Source organism: Strix uralensis, chromosome 7 (assembly GCF_047716275.1).
Source record: "Strix uralensis isolate ZFMK-TIS-50842 chromosome 7, bStrUra1, whole genome shotgun sequence".
Lineage (NCBI taxonomy): Eukaryota > Metazoa > Chordata > Aves > Strigiformes > Strigidae > Strix > Strix uralensis.
In genome coordinates, this window is record NC_133978.1 from 36,498,037 (window position 1) to 36,513,213 (window position 15,177).

The 15,177-nt window shown below is 37.5% G+C and overlaps 1 protein-coding gene across 4 annotated transcripts in view; it reads left to right on the forward strand.

The window, feature by feature from the left end:
- INPP5F (inositol polyphosphate-5-phosphatase F) overlaps window positions 1–13,186 on the forward strand; it is a 45,257-nt gene extending 32,071 nt beyond the window's left edge. For 2 of the 4 annotated variants that reach the window (XM_074875414.1, XM_074875418.1), the window contains 10 exons: window positions 274–351; window positions 1,095–1,215; window positions 3,258–3,386; window positions 4,908–5,025; window positions 5,569–5,767; window positions 6,778–6,849; window positions 6,947–7,020; window positions 8,284–8,412; window positions 9,161–9,248; window positions 10,521–13,186. In XM_074875414.1, coding sequence (XP_074731515.1) covers window positions 274–351; window positions 1,095–1,215; window positions 3,258–3,386; window positions 4,908–5,025; window positions 5,569–5,767; window positions 6,778–6,849; window positions 6,947–7,020; window positions 8,284–8,412; window positions 9,161–9,248; window positions 10,521–11,655 — 2,143 coding nt within the window. In that variant the 3' untranslated portion in view covers window positions 11,656–13,186. The remainder of the gene's footprint in view (window positions 1–273; window positions 352–1,094; window positions 1,216–3,257; window positions 3,387–4,907; window positions 5,026–5,568; window positions 5,768–6,777; window positions 6,850–6,946; window positions 7,021–8,283; window positions 8,413–9,160; window positions 9,249–10,520) is intronic. The other 2 variants (XM_074875416.1, XM_074875417.1) reach the window with 2 other exon arrangements.
- The last annotated feature ends 1,991 nt before the right edge of the window (window positions 13,187–15,177 follow it).

Genomic DNA, 15,177 nt, shown 5'->3' on the forward strand with positions numbered 1-15,177 from the left:
GCTTGCACACTTGCTCTTCCTTATGGAAGCAGCACTCAAGAATGCAAGTTCTTGAGAATTTAAAGATCTGAATCTCTTGCCTTGGATTTAGATATTGAACTGTACTTTAAAATAGTTCTGAATATTGGCTGCTATTTAAAGTTTATTGCAGGAGAGAATGTCTCTCCCACTTAACCGAAACATTAGCTTTGTTAACATTACAAATAAAATAATTAAGTAAAGAAAAATCACTACTCTAGGTCAAACTGACTTCTGTGAAATTCTGTGTTTTAGCCGAGGAATGAAGTTTGAAAACGTTCAAACGCTGACTGATGCCATTCATGATATTATTCTTGACATGAAGTGGTGCTGGTAGGTACTTAACTGTTTTTAGACTAATGTGAAATATTTGTAGGAAAAAAACCCCCATATATTCAGCAGCTTTGATTTTTGGCATAACTGCTATACTATATATTCCTAGCTCAGCTTGTGTGTCAGAGTCTGTGTTCTGAAGTATTGGTGTCCTACACACGTAACAGCAAAAATTCTCAGGTGCTGTTTTCTGCCTGAGGCTTACTGCATTTAACACTTTTAGGGTTTCTTATATTTAATGTGAAACACTTCACATTTGACCCACAAACCCTAAATGCCAACCTTACTATTGAAAGCAGTGGGCATGTTTGCCCTTTAGTTTGTACTGATTAAAGTTCATGCATTTCGGTAATGAGTGTGGCTGCAGTCTTCAATCAATTCCTGTATATTGTTCAATGTATTTTGTGAGTGAGATGTTGCTGTCGTTATTGTTGGCTCCTGTTTTTGAAATTAAATGCCTTCTCTCTTGAAGGCTTGTATTATATATGCATGAATTGAATTCAACATCTGATTACATATCAAGTTTATGGCCCCAATAGGATGAATGTTGGATATCTAGCCTAGACTAAGAAGGAGGATAGGTGGGAACAAGAGTATTTAATTCTGAGTGGGATGTGACTGGGGTGATGAGTGCAACTATAAATAGTATTCCATGTGTAAAACTTTCTACTGTTCATAGAAGCTGATAAATTACTCTGGATTTTAAGTGTCTCAGTATGCTTTTGCTCTATCTTTGTTGAAAGGGTTGATCAAGCTGGTGTGATTTGTAAACAGGAAGGAATTTTTCGAGTTAACTGCATGGACTGTCTGGATCGTACCAATGTTGTGCAGGCTGCTATTGCAAGAGTGGTCATGGAACAGCAGGCATGTATAACCACTGTACTTTTTCAAGTACTCAGTACCTCAGAACTTAATTGTATTCATGGGCAAATTTGTGTGTTTGAAAAATGCTAAACTAACCTCTACTGAAAAGGATCTTTGCAAACTACTTGGAGAGCTATGAAGCTGAAAGTAATATGTACAACTAAAATAACTTGAAATCACGCTAAAACAGTGATGCCTAGTGTCCTCTTCAGAGAGGAAATGACTGTCCACATCTTGGAGAGGGTTCTCTTGTTTTGATCTAGTCAATTTAAGTTATGCAGTAATACAAAGTTTAAAAACATCCCCCTCCCCCAGATGAGATGTTAAAGGACTAAAATCTAACTAGAAGTTGGATGCTATTTTAGCCCCTTTGAAGTGAAATACTGCAGCAGGTAGGGAGATTAGTTGTCTCTTCTGTGTGTAGAGGAATAATTAATTCACGGTGTAAATATCTCAGATGGCTGACTACTATGCTCTGGAGTAGTTCTACCTGTATAGGGAAGGCATTTCCAAGCAGACTGAGTCCTTACTCTAGTCTTCCTCCTCTTTGCCCTGCCCTCCATTTGCTTTTTGACACAGAAGCTCAGTGACAATTGTCTTCCCTCGTGAAGGCTTAATAGTACTGTAACTGAAACTTTGAAGCCTCAGTTACAGCCGGGCTCTAAATGAACAAACCTGACTATGCTTAGACTGAAGGACGGAGGATGAAGTGGGTCTTTCATCAGGAAGAAGAATGAGTGGCTCTAACTGTTGTATCTGGCAGTTCCTGTTTGTCATCTGCTTTTATGAACTCCTGACACAGAAGGAGTATTGGGGACAAGGGGTGGGACCAGCAATCCCACAGTAACTATTTCAGAACAGGATTTCTACATATGTTAACTCAGAGTTCAAAGGCAATCTTTCAAAATCTAGTTATATAGATTGTTGTGAAGAGGACTTCAGTAATCATTGCTGTAGTGGTAGCTTGTGATGTGCTACATCATTCTTGTATTATAGCTGAAGTACTTTTGGAATCAATTAATAACTGAGAAATGCCCTAAGCATTGGAAGGTGACTGATATGAAGTGAAAGACTAAGAGTTACACGTACTTTACCTTTGCACTTCCCTGGAACCATAGGACTTGTTTTCTCCCAGCTGGAAACTTGATGGGGCTTTCAAAGTCAATGAGCAGACATGTATCAATTTTCATCAAACTTGTAAAGAGTGCTTGAGCATTTTTTATTGGTTGTAAATTGAGGTTTGCCTATGATTTAGTCCAAGTTATCCCTGCAGTTGCCCTAACGTTTAGTGACTATGCTGTGGTTATATATGTGCTGCTTTACCAGTTTAGTGTGTGTAAAGAAAGACTAAAGTTTGTATTCCCGAGACTTATTTTGGGAAAACTTAAGTACTGGTTATTTGGGAGAGTAAGATATCTTACTTTCAGTATCAGTGTTAAACAGTAACTGTCCAAATGCACAAGCATTAGTAATAAACACAACCTATGCAGTTGTTCTAAGGTTTTATTTTGAGGGAGGTGTAAGTTTGAAGATGGAGCCGTTACTAACATTTGCTTTAGTGTCTAGAAGCAAAAGATTAAGAATCTGGTGTGCTTTATCTTGTAACTGGAAAGAGATTCCATTTCTTTATTTTCAGACCTTTGAGGTCATGAATGCCTTTGCAATAGAAGACATTAAGTTGTTTATCAGTGTTAAAGATATGTGATGTTTGTTCCTTTGATAGTTCTCTATAGAAAATAGAAACATTTCGTATATCTTGAGTAATCTAGAGTAACTTGTTTTCCTTCAGCTAATTTTTTGGAACATTGACTCCAACATCCATAATTAATATATTACTGCTGTGTCCAGTGATATGATGTTTAACAATGAATTAGTGATTCATTGCTAACAATTAATTTAATCTGACAAATTAGCAGAATGGGTTCCTTTTTCAGATCATACAAAACTTAAATGCTTGGCAAGTGTTCCCATTTTCTTTATCAAGCTCTGATATCGAGAACTGTTACCTTGAACCTTATATTAATGTGTATGTCAAATTCCAGCTCAAAAAACTGGGTGTGATGCCACCAGAACAGCCCTTGCCAGTAAAATGCAATAGAATCTACCAGATAATATGGGCGAACAATGGAGATGCCATAAGCCGGCAGTATGCTGGCACAGCAGCCTTAAAGGTAAAGGGTGGAGAGTGTTACCTGTTCTGATTATTAGTATGTTATGTTACAGGTTTTACGTGCACTGGAGAACTCTTGTATATGTAACAGCCAAATATTCTGCATGTTTTTGTCTTGAAGAGATACAAGGCCTTTCAGTAGAAGCATAATTTGTATCACACTTAGTGTGAATTGGAGAAGACCTGAGTGTCCAGGTATCCTGTGGCAGTGCTGGCTGTATTTTAACTTTATTCTTTTAGTTTCATGTCTAGATACAAACCATAGCTGAGCTAAGAGTTTAAGATCTACATTAAGCATTACTTCTATTTAAATTTAAGCATGTTTATAGTACTTTTAAGCAGTTACAATACATCAGAAAAATACTCTGAAGGACTGAAGATCAGGATATGTAGGTACTTTTTCTAAAGACTTTTCTGAATTTAGTTGTAATGCAGTCTGTCAAGATAAGAAATCAGTCATGAAACTCCTTACTATTCACTCCTGATGCTTTGAAAAGTCATAGAATTTGAGCTACTTTCTCTGTGTATTGTCACTGATAGAACAATTTTTAGTATTCCTGGTATTTGGCACTGGAAAAAACTTTACAGTGGAAATGCTTAACTCTTAACTCTCTTTTTAAATATCTCTACTGAACTTTGATTAATCTATTACATGGATCTTTTAAAAAAAAAAAAAAAGGTAAAAACCAGCCTGACACAGTTGTCTTGATTGTGAATATTTAACTTTAAATCTGAAGCACAGAACTCAATTTATAGATCTATATTTTCAGCCATTCTGCTTGAAGATTTGTCTACTCACTCTTGAGGTTTGCGGATTAAATTTATTCTGAGTTTAATTGTGATGCTTCCTTTAATTTGAAAGTGAAGCACACTTGAAATGTTCTTCATAGCAGTTGGCATGGCTTTTAGAACTGCTCTGTGCCAATGTTCAGAGTGTCTCTGAAAATAGAATCCTTTAGTGAAGCGTAACTACCAAAACTGCTTTTTATTCAAATTCTAAGCCTTCCATGGCCTAGAAACTTTTTGTTTCTGAGCTTGTGAGGATATGTTCCTTCAGTATGTTATGATTGTCTTGTTTTGGCAGCAGAAGCAGAGAAGATGAAAACCATTTTTCAGTAAGCTCCCGTCTTCTCTGTTGTTCCAGTAGTGTTCCTTTTACATTAAAGGCAAAATAAGGGGGTTTTTTTTTTGATGTGTTCAAGCATCCCAGTGACTGATGTCTTAAAAGTTCTGCTTTAGTATTAGCTGGCATATATGTCCAGATTACTGTTTTCCATTAGGACTTCATGTAGAATTGTAAGTCTGTCAAAAGTGTAAGATTCTCTGCAGATTCAAACAATGTCCTGAGAAGTAGATGCTCTTTGAAAATCAGTATTTTCAACCTGTATATGAAATAGTTACTCGAACGTAATTTCTGAGTTGTCATCTATTCAGTTCTGAATTTCAGACCACCAAAGCTTTTGAGCTGAGAGTGCTACTTCAGAGTTGCATATGTTCATGATTCGCATATTCTGTGTAACAGGGTGACTTCACAAGGACTGGTGAAAGAAAGCTGGCTGGGGTCATGAAGGATGGAGTTAATTCTGCAAACAGATACTACTTGAATCGTTTCAGGGATGCTTACAGGCAAGCAGTCATAGGTAAGAACACAACTTCAACTAAGCTGAGCTATGGTATTTAGAAAAGTATGAAAATCATTTTGGCTTTATCTTTCTGACTGACTTTTTTTTTTTTTCCCTGAAGCTTAAAAGCACCTTGAGTGTATATAATATTCATGTCTGTGTAGTAGACATGATATGAAACAGTCACTCTCCATTTGGAGATTAAACAACACTCAACTCAGAGGCATTACATGCAGTGTAGCTCATTGTAGAATTTGCTCCTAGTGTCATTTTAGCATTAACTTTTTTATAACATCTCTCTTTTAGACAAAGTTAAATCTATGTAGCAAGTGTTTCTTAAAATGGTGAGTTAATTCTTGCTTTTCTCTGAGAGAAAATAGTGTTATACCTATTAGGTTTTAAGTTTCAGGCAACATTCTATTCAGAAAGAATAACCATTTCCCAAGACTGTCTTCAAATAGGAAACATTTGGAAGGAATTTACAAAGTAATCAACAGACTGTAGCTGTATATCACTCTTAACTGTTGGCTTCTTGTTTGCTATTTTGTGGGTTTTATTTAGATTTGATGCAGGGTATCCCTGTAACAGAGGATCTTTACTCCATATTTACAAAAGAGAAAGAACACGAAGCCCTGCACAAGGAGAACCTGAGGAGCCATCAGGAATTGATCAGCCAGCTGTTGCAGAGCTACATGAAACTGCTCTTACCAGATGACGAAAAATTCCATGGAGGATGGGCACTTATTGACTGTGATCCAAGGTTTGTTGAATAAAGTCATAATTGATCAGCTGGTACTATGACACCTCTGTTAATTACTACTGATGTTAAATGATTTTGATAGCTGATGTGTTAACAGAATACAAGTGGACAGTTTTGTAAAATGAGAAGAGTCCTTGAAAGGAATGAACACTTGTAACTGTAAAAGAAAAGCTCCTCTAAACATGTGCTTTTTTCCAAAGTGCCATAAAAATGGTGCATGCTGGTGCTACCTTTGAGACGTCACCTGGAAATGCTTGCGTTCAGTTAATATTGCCAAAATGTGGTAGGCACCACGAAGAGAACTTTTAACCACCCTTAGTTCTAAAGGGACTGTTTGAGGATCTGTTGTTCCTTATTGCTTTATAGGGAAAGTGTAATGTGACTTCAAAGCCATATCCGATCAGATTAAATTCTTGTGTAATGAGTCAGTAGTAGGAAAGCCTAGATTTCTCTTCATGAAAAGTAGTGAGCATAAACTAACTTCACTGATAAGTCTCCTTACCAAGTTCAGAGTTCACTAACTTGAAACACAGAGACTAGATCTTCTGCAGGTTAAACTTCAGCATCTAAAAATAGCAAAGCAGGATGTTATGATAGCTATTCAAAGCACAGACTCATCACCTTAACTGAGTCTTGAGGTATTTTTCCATTTCTCTGTTAGTGTTTTTAATAGCTTGTGGGTTTTCTGTTTATTTTTGGACCTGCTGCTGACCTGTTTGAGCTATTGAGTAACTCCAGGTTTAAGAGAGTGTTGGTTACATGGATCCACTTATGGTTTGATAAGTCTAATGACACATCACATTTTGGCTTGTGAAGTGTCTCACCTAACTTGGTTTTTCAGTGGCTGTGAAGAGGTAGCAGCATCACACAAGATAGTGTACCATAATTGAAACCTCTTGTTGTAATGTGCCTTCAACTGTAAGAGTGTCCCTAAAATACCCTGGGGATGTGTTGCAGCTGTACAAATAAAACCTTCTCCCTGTATTCATTTTTCTTCTTCCCTTCCTTAGTCTCATTGATGCCACTCATAAGGACGTGGATGTTCTGCTGTTACTTTCTAATTCTGCTTACTACGTGGCCTAGTAAGTTATCACTTCCTCTTAGTATGTGTAGCTTATTTTTAGTACCTTTGTTTTAGATTAGGAGGAAGCATTAAATTCTGATTCTTTTTTTTTCTAGTTATGATGATGAAATCGACAAGGTGAATCAATACCAAAGGTTAAGTCTTGAAGCTCTGGAAAAAATAGAAATAGGTAAGAATGTAGTCACCATCTATTTTTTTTGTATGCTTTTAACAATAGCTTGAGCACTTATCAAAGCATCCTACAAATATATTCAAACAGCAAGCCTCAGTGTACTGCATGTATCCTGTGTAGTCCACTGTAGCTAGAAATGTGCTTTCTTGCCAATAATGGATGCCAGTTACTGTCTTTTGCTACTGCTTGAAATGGGAACTTTGATCACTGGCAGGGTTCTAAAATCTTTCCTCTTCCAAACTCTTAAAAAAAACCCCCATGGATTCCTCAAAACAAATTTCATTATTTATCAAATGGCAGTAACAATTCGATCAACTTCTGTAATGAATCACAGGTTTGTGCATTCAGTGCACTCTTTCTTTGATCCAAATGCAGAAGCTGGTTCAGAATTGTACTTTAGATCTGTTTCATGGCTTTCTAAAACTCTTCTTTCTCAAGGTCTGATAAGAAACATGCTATTATGAAATCACCTTGTTATGCTGATTGAACTTATTTATTGACTAAAGAATGTAACATCTGCAGGCTAAATCCAGCATTTTCTGATGGAAGTATTAAAGATGTGCTATCTCTGACTTTACAGATTAAAAGTGTTTCAGTTGGAGAGAAGGGAGGGGAATTTTTGTGGCCTCACCCCCCTCGCTAGAGTTCAACCCCATTACACAATGCATAGTGATTTCATCAGCTCTTTGCTGTAACTTTCACTATTCTAAGTGAATTTCTAAGAATTCAGTGGAAAGGTCTCTCACTTGTGTGTTGTGGAGATCTGTAATACATCCTGACGTACAGAATATAGTTGAAACATCTGGACCAAATACCTTATAAAAACAACCCCTCTCCCCATTTAACGATATAGATCTGATGCAGTGCATTGGAGAGTTGAAGTGCTTGGTCTAAATCATGAAACTCACATTTCTCCCCTTGGTAAAAATATATACGCTTTTCCTTTAATCCTTGCAGGAGCATACCCTAAAACACAGGATGTAATAGGTGTAGATTTTTTTCTTCTGTTTGAAAGGGTGCTCTGTAATAATCAATCAGACTGGATTATAATAGATATACACAAAGTCTAATTGCTTTTCGTGAGTAATTGATTTAGTTTCTTTGTGAAAATATTTAAAATGTTTATCCTACTCTGAAGAAAACATGAAGCTTTTTACGCCGAGAGACTTGTCAACGCTTACATATGTTTAAGTAGTCTTTGAAATATCTCTTTCAGTGTTTGGTTAAAGAAAATTTCTAATCTCCTGGTTCATTTCTCAGGGCCTGAGCCTACTCTCTTTGGCAAACCCAAGTTCTCTTGCATGAGGCTGCATTACAAATACAAAGAAATGAGCGGATATTTCCACACTCTTAGAGCTGTGGTACGCAACCCAGAAGAAGATGGAAAAGGTTTGCTTCATATGTAAAAGTTTTATACATCAAAGTGTATTCAGTATATCAGTGTTTCTCTAGGGAACACTTTTTCCATTGCTCTTAGAATAACTTCTGAAGAAGGATAGATTTAATATAATCCAGTTGTGTGGGGTAGGGACCCAGCAAAAAACCTCTGTATGTGGCTTCCTGTGTGAGCACTAGAATGTTACTGTTTTAATACAAAGAAAAATAAGTTTCAGATGTGGCTTTAAAGCAACATGTCTCTCTAGAATTGAGACATTTCCATGTATGGATCTTCACTGCTCCAAAAACGATAAAATGAACTTAAAATTAGCTCCTAAAGAGCAGAAGAAATTTATTTAGTGAAATCAATGTCTACAAATGTTCTGGCTTGTTTAACTAAAATGAACACTAATAAGGGAAAAAATATCACTTATTACCTGGAGCACTGAGTTTTGTCAACAAGGATTAGAATAAAAATAATTGCTTCTCTTCCTTCCACAAATGATGAATTGACAGTGATTCACTTACACCCAGTATTTAGGGCTTAAGGAGAGTCTGTTCTTTAGGCTTATTTTGTAAACTTTAAATCAGCATTAGAGCTTGTAAGGTGCAACTATTCTGTGGGGTGAAGGAGGAAAAACAACCAGCAAAACCAAACTAACTTAATTATGTTAAAATTAGACTTATTTCTTTGTAGATTTTGGAATATGGGATGTTAAGGGGTTTTTAAGGGTCTGACAGGCTGCTACTTGGATTTCAGATACTCTTCAGTGCATCGCGGAAATGCTGAGAATCACAAAGCAAGCAACGGGATTAGATGTGCCCATTATTGAGAAGAAGCTGGAGAGGTGAGTACTTAAATGATGTGAACCTTCTGTGTCCCACTTTTGCTCTCTTCTCAGTGGCTGTAACAGTATGTGGTAACAGCCATATGTGATGCCTCAAGGAAATGCCCCTAGCTGTACTGTGCTAGGAGTTAATTCGTCTGTGTGCTGCTTCCAATAATAACTGTCTGCAGGTGCTTATCTAAAAGTATAAGCAAGAATACTATTTTGTACATGTGTGCTTATAGAGAATATATACTACCAAATGTAAACAACATATTGCAAATCAGATGGTTCATGGTTAGTTTGTCAATTTTGATTTTTCCTATCTGAACTTAATGTCTGCTTCTGTAGTAATACAACCTGTGAAGTGTAAGTCTGGTTTGGATTCCACTGCAGTTGAGTGTTTAACAAATCCAGATAAGATTACAGGTCTTGTGTGAAGAAATGGCTGAAGTTAAACTTCTGAACTCTTTAAGTGTTAGTCAGCATGATACAGAAGTTTTTGTTTTGCAAGCCCATTAAGAGGGCACATGAAGGCATAGTTCATAGAGAAAACTACCTAAAAAGTTCTAGTAAGTATTTTTAATTAAGTCAATTGTCTATAATTAAACAGAAATAACCTTAATCTAATATTGTTGAGGTGTTAACAGTGAGAAAATAATTTACAAAGGACAATGGAGTAGAAATAAGAGAGGATGGCTAGCTGAAGTTTAGCATGTTTTACCAGTTTAAGTGTGATCTGTTGCATTATTCCGAGCTCTTCCAAATCAGGCTGTATGAACTACTACAAAATGTCGTGTAGCACAATTGTAAATTGTCAAGTGAAAACTATTAGGGCACATTTAAATAACTTTCTTCTGCATTTGATTATTGGGCTACTATTTCAGATGCTTTTCCCAGCTGAGTAGAAAGTGGAGCAAGAAAATTTTGTTCTTTTTTACAGGTACCGGAGACTAGATGTTTGCTAAATCTGGCTACTGAGTAGAATATGCATAAAGGCAGGGTTACAAATACAGAGAATTCAAATCCAGTTTCATCTACAACTAAAAATGCCTGCAGAAGCTTGATTTCCCCCCCCCCCCCCCCCTTGCTTGGCTACCATTCTGTATCAACCTTCCTTTTTGTTGTTTCAAAATTGATTAGCTTATATAGGTATGATTATGTAAGGAAAGAATAACTTAGTAACAAAAATGTCCATCTCTATTATGGAAACAGTCTCTAAGATGGTAAATACTTGGTGTTTATAAATGAGACTCCCTTGATTGTACATTAGAGATTTTTTTTTCCTTCCAGGAAGAGCAGTAAACCTCATGAAGACATCATTGGCATTCGGTCTCAGAACAGAGGGTCCCTGGCTCAAGGCAAGAATTATTTACTGAGCAAGTTCTCATCTCTCAATCAAAAAGTAAAACAAACCAAGTCCAATGTAAATATTAGCAATCTTCGGAAGTTAGGCAGCTTTACCAAACCTGAAGTGAAAGTCAATTTTTTAAAACCAAATTTGAAAGTGAATCTTTGGAAATCAGATAGTAGCCTTGAAACTTTAGAGAATCCAGTGGTAGATGCTAAAGTCCATACTGAATCTGATACAGAAGTATCAGATAATGATTCATTCCACTCTGATGACTTCCTGAGTAATTCTAAATCCGATGAGGACAACCAGCTAACTGACTCTCTGGAGAACATAGGGCAGGCAGACTATGTGCTGCCTAGCTGTGGTATCATTGCCTCGGCTCCACGGTTGGGCAGTCGGTCCCAGTCTATAAGCAGCACTGACATGAACATCAGCATTCACGTTCCGTCCGAGATCCACGTGTCTCAGGCCAGCCAGTCTGACTGTGAAGACATACCCATGCCTTCTGCTGACGATGCGGAGATGGAATTTGCTAAACCAATTGATGTGTACTGCCAGAGGTTTGTGCACGATGCTCAAAATAAGATGTCGGATGTTTTGGAGGCTGAGGCTGGTTCTCAAGAGCCCCATCACATAAGAAATCCATCCAGCAATAATACATGTAAGAAGGCAGAAACTAAGGCTGAAGCTATCAGAGACATTCCTTCCAGGCCATCTAAGCTGGATGTACAGTCTTCTGAACGAAATCCTCAGCTCTTAGCTGTTGGTGGGACTGACTTCACTAAATCTCATAAAAGCCCAGGATCTGTATCTGGTAACCTTGAGACAGGACTCCACATGACTCCTTCTCCAGCTGACAGTAGCAGCAGCAGAGCTGTGTCTCCTTTTGCTAAAATTCGCAGTTCCATGGTCCAGGTTGCTAACATCACGCAAGCAGGATTGACTCAAGGGATTAATTTTGCTGTGGCAAAGGTCCAGAAGAGCCCTGCAGAACCAGAAGTTATAAATGAAATGAAACAAAAAGAACTGAAAGAAATGTTTACGCAATGCCAGACACGAATAATTCAAATCTAGTTGCTCATCTAGTAAGTGTTCTTCTAGTTGTGGCTTTTAATACAATACTAAAAAAATCAAATCGGGTCTCATTGTGGCATGAACTGCTACTGAATACTGGGATCAATAATATAGATAAAACTTGTTTACAGGAAGTGAGAGATGCAAGTGAATTTGGTTCTGACCAAGCTTCGTAATTCCTTCAGGCAGCTGAGACAAAAGAACAGTAAACCATATTTAAACAGGTAGCTTAGACACTGGGATTTAATAAGCATGCTGTCTGTCTTAAATGTGTTGCACAGTTATTTTTTGAGACTAATTTTGTAGCTCTTCTGACTTATGTAGAAAGTATTTATACTAAAAAGGTGATACTGCACTTCTATGACCTTACTTACCTTGCACTGTACCAGCAAAATAACTTACCGGTGAATTACACTATTTATTTTTGGACTAGTATTTTTACTTGTTTCCATTGACATTTTAGATGCAGCTTTCTATGAATTGTGCCTCTACGATGGGAATTGATGCGTTTCTGTTGAATTTAATTACGTTAGTCAAAAATTAAGATTTCTTTTGCTGTCCTTTTTCTTTCCACACATCTTGGGACACTTTCAGTAAAAATAAAGCATATTGATCCAATCTGAAGTATCCACGATCCTGCAGTGCAAATTTAGTTTGTAGATTTTTTTTTTTTCTCACTTGTTTTGAGGTGAGGGGAAATGGAGCAAATGTCCTCTAATTGTTTGCCCATGCTAAAGCTATTCCTTTTTTCTGAATTGCAAACACTGGTAATTAGCTGTAACTTTTGTCTGTGTAAAGCAAGACAAGCCAGATGCCTGACCTTCAGGCACTGTGTCCCTCTACTATAATTTTTTTTTTAAGCTATATTTTAACTGTCCAGATGTAGAAGTCCAGGTAACTTCTAAAACAGAAGGCAAGTGTATGGTTTCATAAAATCAGTGTTGCATTAGAGCATAGTTGTCAGCATCTAATCAAAACCAAATTCATTACCAACTCAAGCTTTGTATACTTGCAGGATAAGGCTAAGCATCCACTCCTCATGCAGAGAATGGGATAAAGAAAACCAACCCTTATCTATGTGTGTCAAAAGATTAAATCTATCTAAATTACTCTTTCCCAGAAATGCCTTGCCATGCCATTCTAGTATAGGACATTATCCAAAAGCTACTGTAAAGCAGGATCTTACTGTGCTGTGGTTTGTAACTATAACCACCATGATAGACCCAGTGCCTCCGTGTTCTAGTCCATGTACTGTAGATAGGCTGCACGTGGTGTTCCAAGAAAATAGTGTCATATGGGTAGGGTAGTACAGTGTCTTAGGACTTCTAGTGCGTCTGAAATGATTATCATCTAACCCTGATGGTCTGAAACTTTGATAAGCAAATTTGATTTATTTATTTGTTTTATTAAAGTGATGTGGGTTTGGGTTTTTTGAGTGTCTACTTGTGGCTATATTTAAAATTAAACTACTGCTGTATTTTAATGTGGGCAATACATATGAGATATTTTAATAAAAAAAGTGGAATCAAAAGATGTGTTTTGGCACATGATGTTAAAGGATACTCCAGGACTGTGGGGTTTTAAGTTTCAAAGATGCGTGGGTTCTCCTGACTTTCTCTGGCTTGAGTCAGAGGATGGTTGAGGTTGGAAGGGATGGCTGGAGGTCTCCTGCTCTGGGCCACCTGCAGCTGGTGGCCTAGGACAACGGCCAGCTGGCTTATGAGTATCTCCAAGGATGAAGACTCCACTGCCCTGGCAGTAAAAAGTGTTCCCTGACATCCAGACAGAACCTCCCGTGTTTCAGCTTGCGCCCATTGCCTCTTGTCCTGTCACTGAGTGCCCCCTCTTCTTTGCAGCATCCCTTCAGGCAGTTATAGACCTAAATAAGATCCCTGTCAGTCAAGGGACACATACATCTCTTCAGTCTTTGATCCTTTTCTTCTAGTGTTGTACTGCTGCAACTCTGGCCTCAGGGGAGGAAAGAAAACAAGTCAAAAACATATTTATGAGGACACTCCTTAAAGTGCCTCAGCATTGGTACTTGAAAAATTCTGGAGAAAGAGGAAATTCCCAAGAGTTTGCCATTATTTTGGTAGGAGAAAGAGAATCTGATCTATACAAATACTTACATAGTGACTTCTGCAGTCTGAAGGAGTCCTGTAGGGCAAGGGTACTAACAGCTATCAAGTCACTCTTACATTTACAAAAATGCGGCTTAGTCAGGAGTCCAGGCGTATCTTCCTGGAAACTAATTCCTGACCTGCTGTATTGGTTCATTGCTTTCTGCTTGGTGATCTAAAAGTATCTCATCTTAGGGATTGTCCAATACTTATGAAACATTGGAGATAGTCTCAAATAATCCATGGAAATATGCATAAAACCATCCTCTAAGCAGCCCTGAAAGACAAGTCTCACAAACCCAGGCTGCCTCTGGGAGAGGCACTTCATTTTCTTCCTATATTTGTTCAGTTGCTTAACTTCATATTAATGTAGCACAAGTCAGATCAAACCAGGAATGTTCATTTTAGTGTTCAAAGAAATAAGCTAGAAGTGACTTGAAAGGGCATCAAACTTGAGCTCAGTTTAAGATAAACACTTTTTGTGTACCATAAATACTCCAGTTAGTGTGCAGAGGCAGAAAGGACAGTTTCAGATTGGCTGTGCAATAAAAAACATCATGTTTAGAACACAAAAAAAAACAGTAAAGGGGATTCCTCTTTACACACTCTCAGTCAAGAGAAAGCATTAACTGAAGGTGGTGTTGGCTTAATGTAAACTTTTTCTTGTTCAGAAAAGGATTAGTTGAAGGAAAATCTAGAATTGGCTCCATCGCTGACTCTTGCAGGCTGTCTCCACAAGGACAGCCTTACTATTATATCATCTTTCTGGATTACGCCAACTACTCTTTTACTACTTAAACCACCCTTGTTAAACTAGTTCTGCAAGTCATATTAGGGCCAGTCTGTCCTCTGAAAACTAGCTCAAACTGTACAGCATAAATAAGATATATACAGGCCATTCTTAATGCTTAATTGATATTATTCAAACACTTTAAACACACTGCAGTACTGGTCATGTAGAGAGTAAGGTATGTTTTGCATGAGCACATCACTAACTCTCTCTACTCAGTGCTTTTTTTAAAAAAAAAAAATGTGTCAGAATAAAGGTCATTTTGACAGATTGGAGAAGTTTTGAAGTCCTGCTCTTTAAGTACAATAATGATGTGTTTCATACTGGAACGTTGTCATGGATAAGATCCAAAACACTTTTGTGCCACAGTGTTATCACTATTATGCTGCTGCTGTGAGGGCAATGTGCCTTAGCTCATGGGAACAATGGGAGAGAGTTCTGGATACTAAAGTCAATGTTTCTTGCAGCTGCAGACTAGCCAAAAGCTCTGATCCTCAGAATTCAGCCATTCAAGAATTATAGCACAAACTTATTTCAGACTAGAGCCTACCCCTGCTGCCTGTGAAGGGCTCTGGGTTAAAGTTTCTTCTTATTAAAGGAAGTTTACACAAC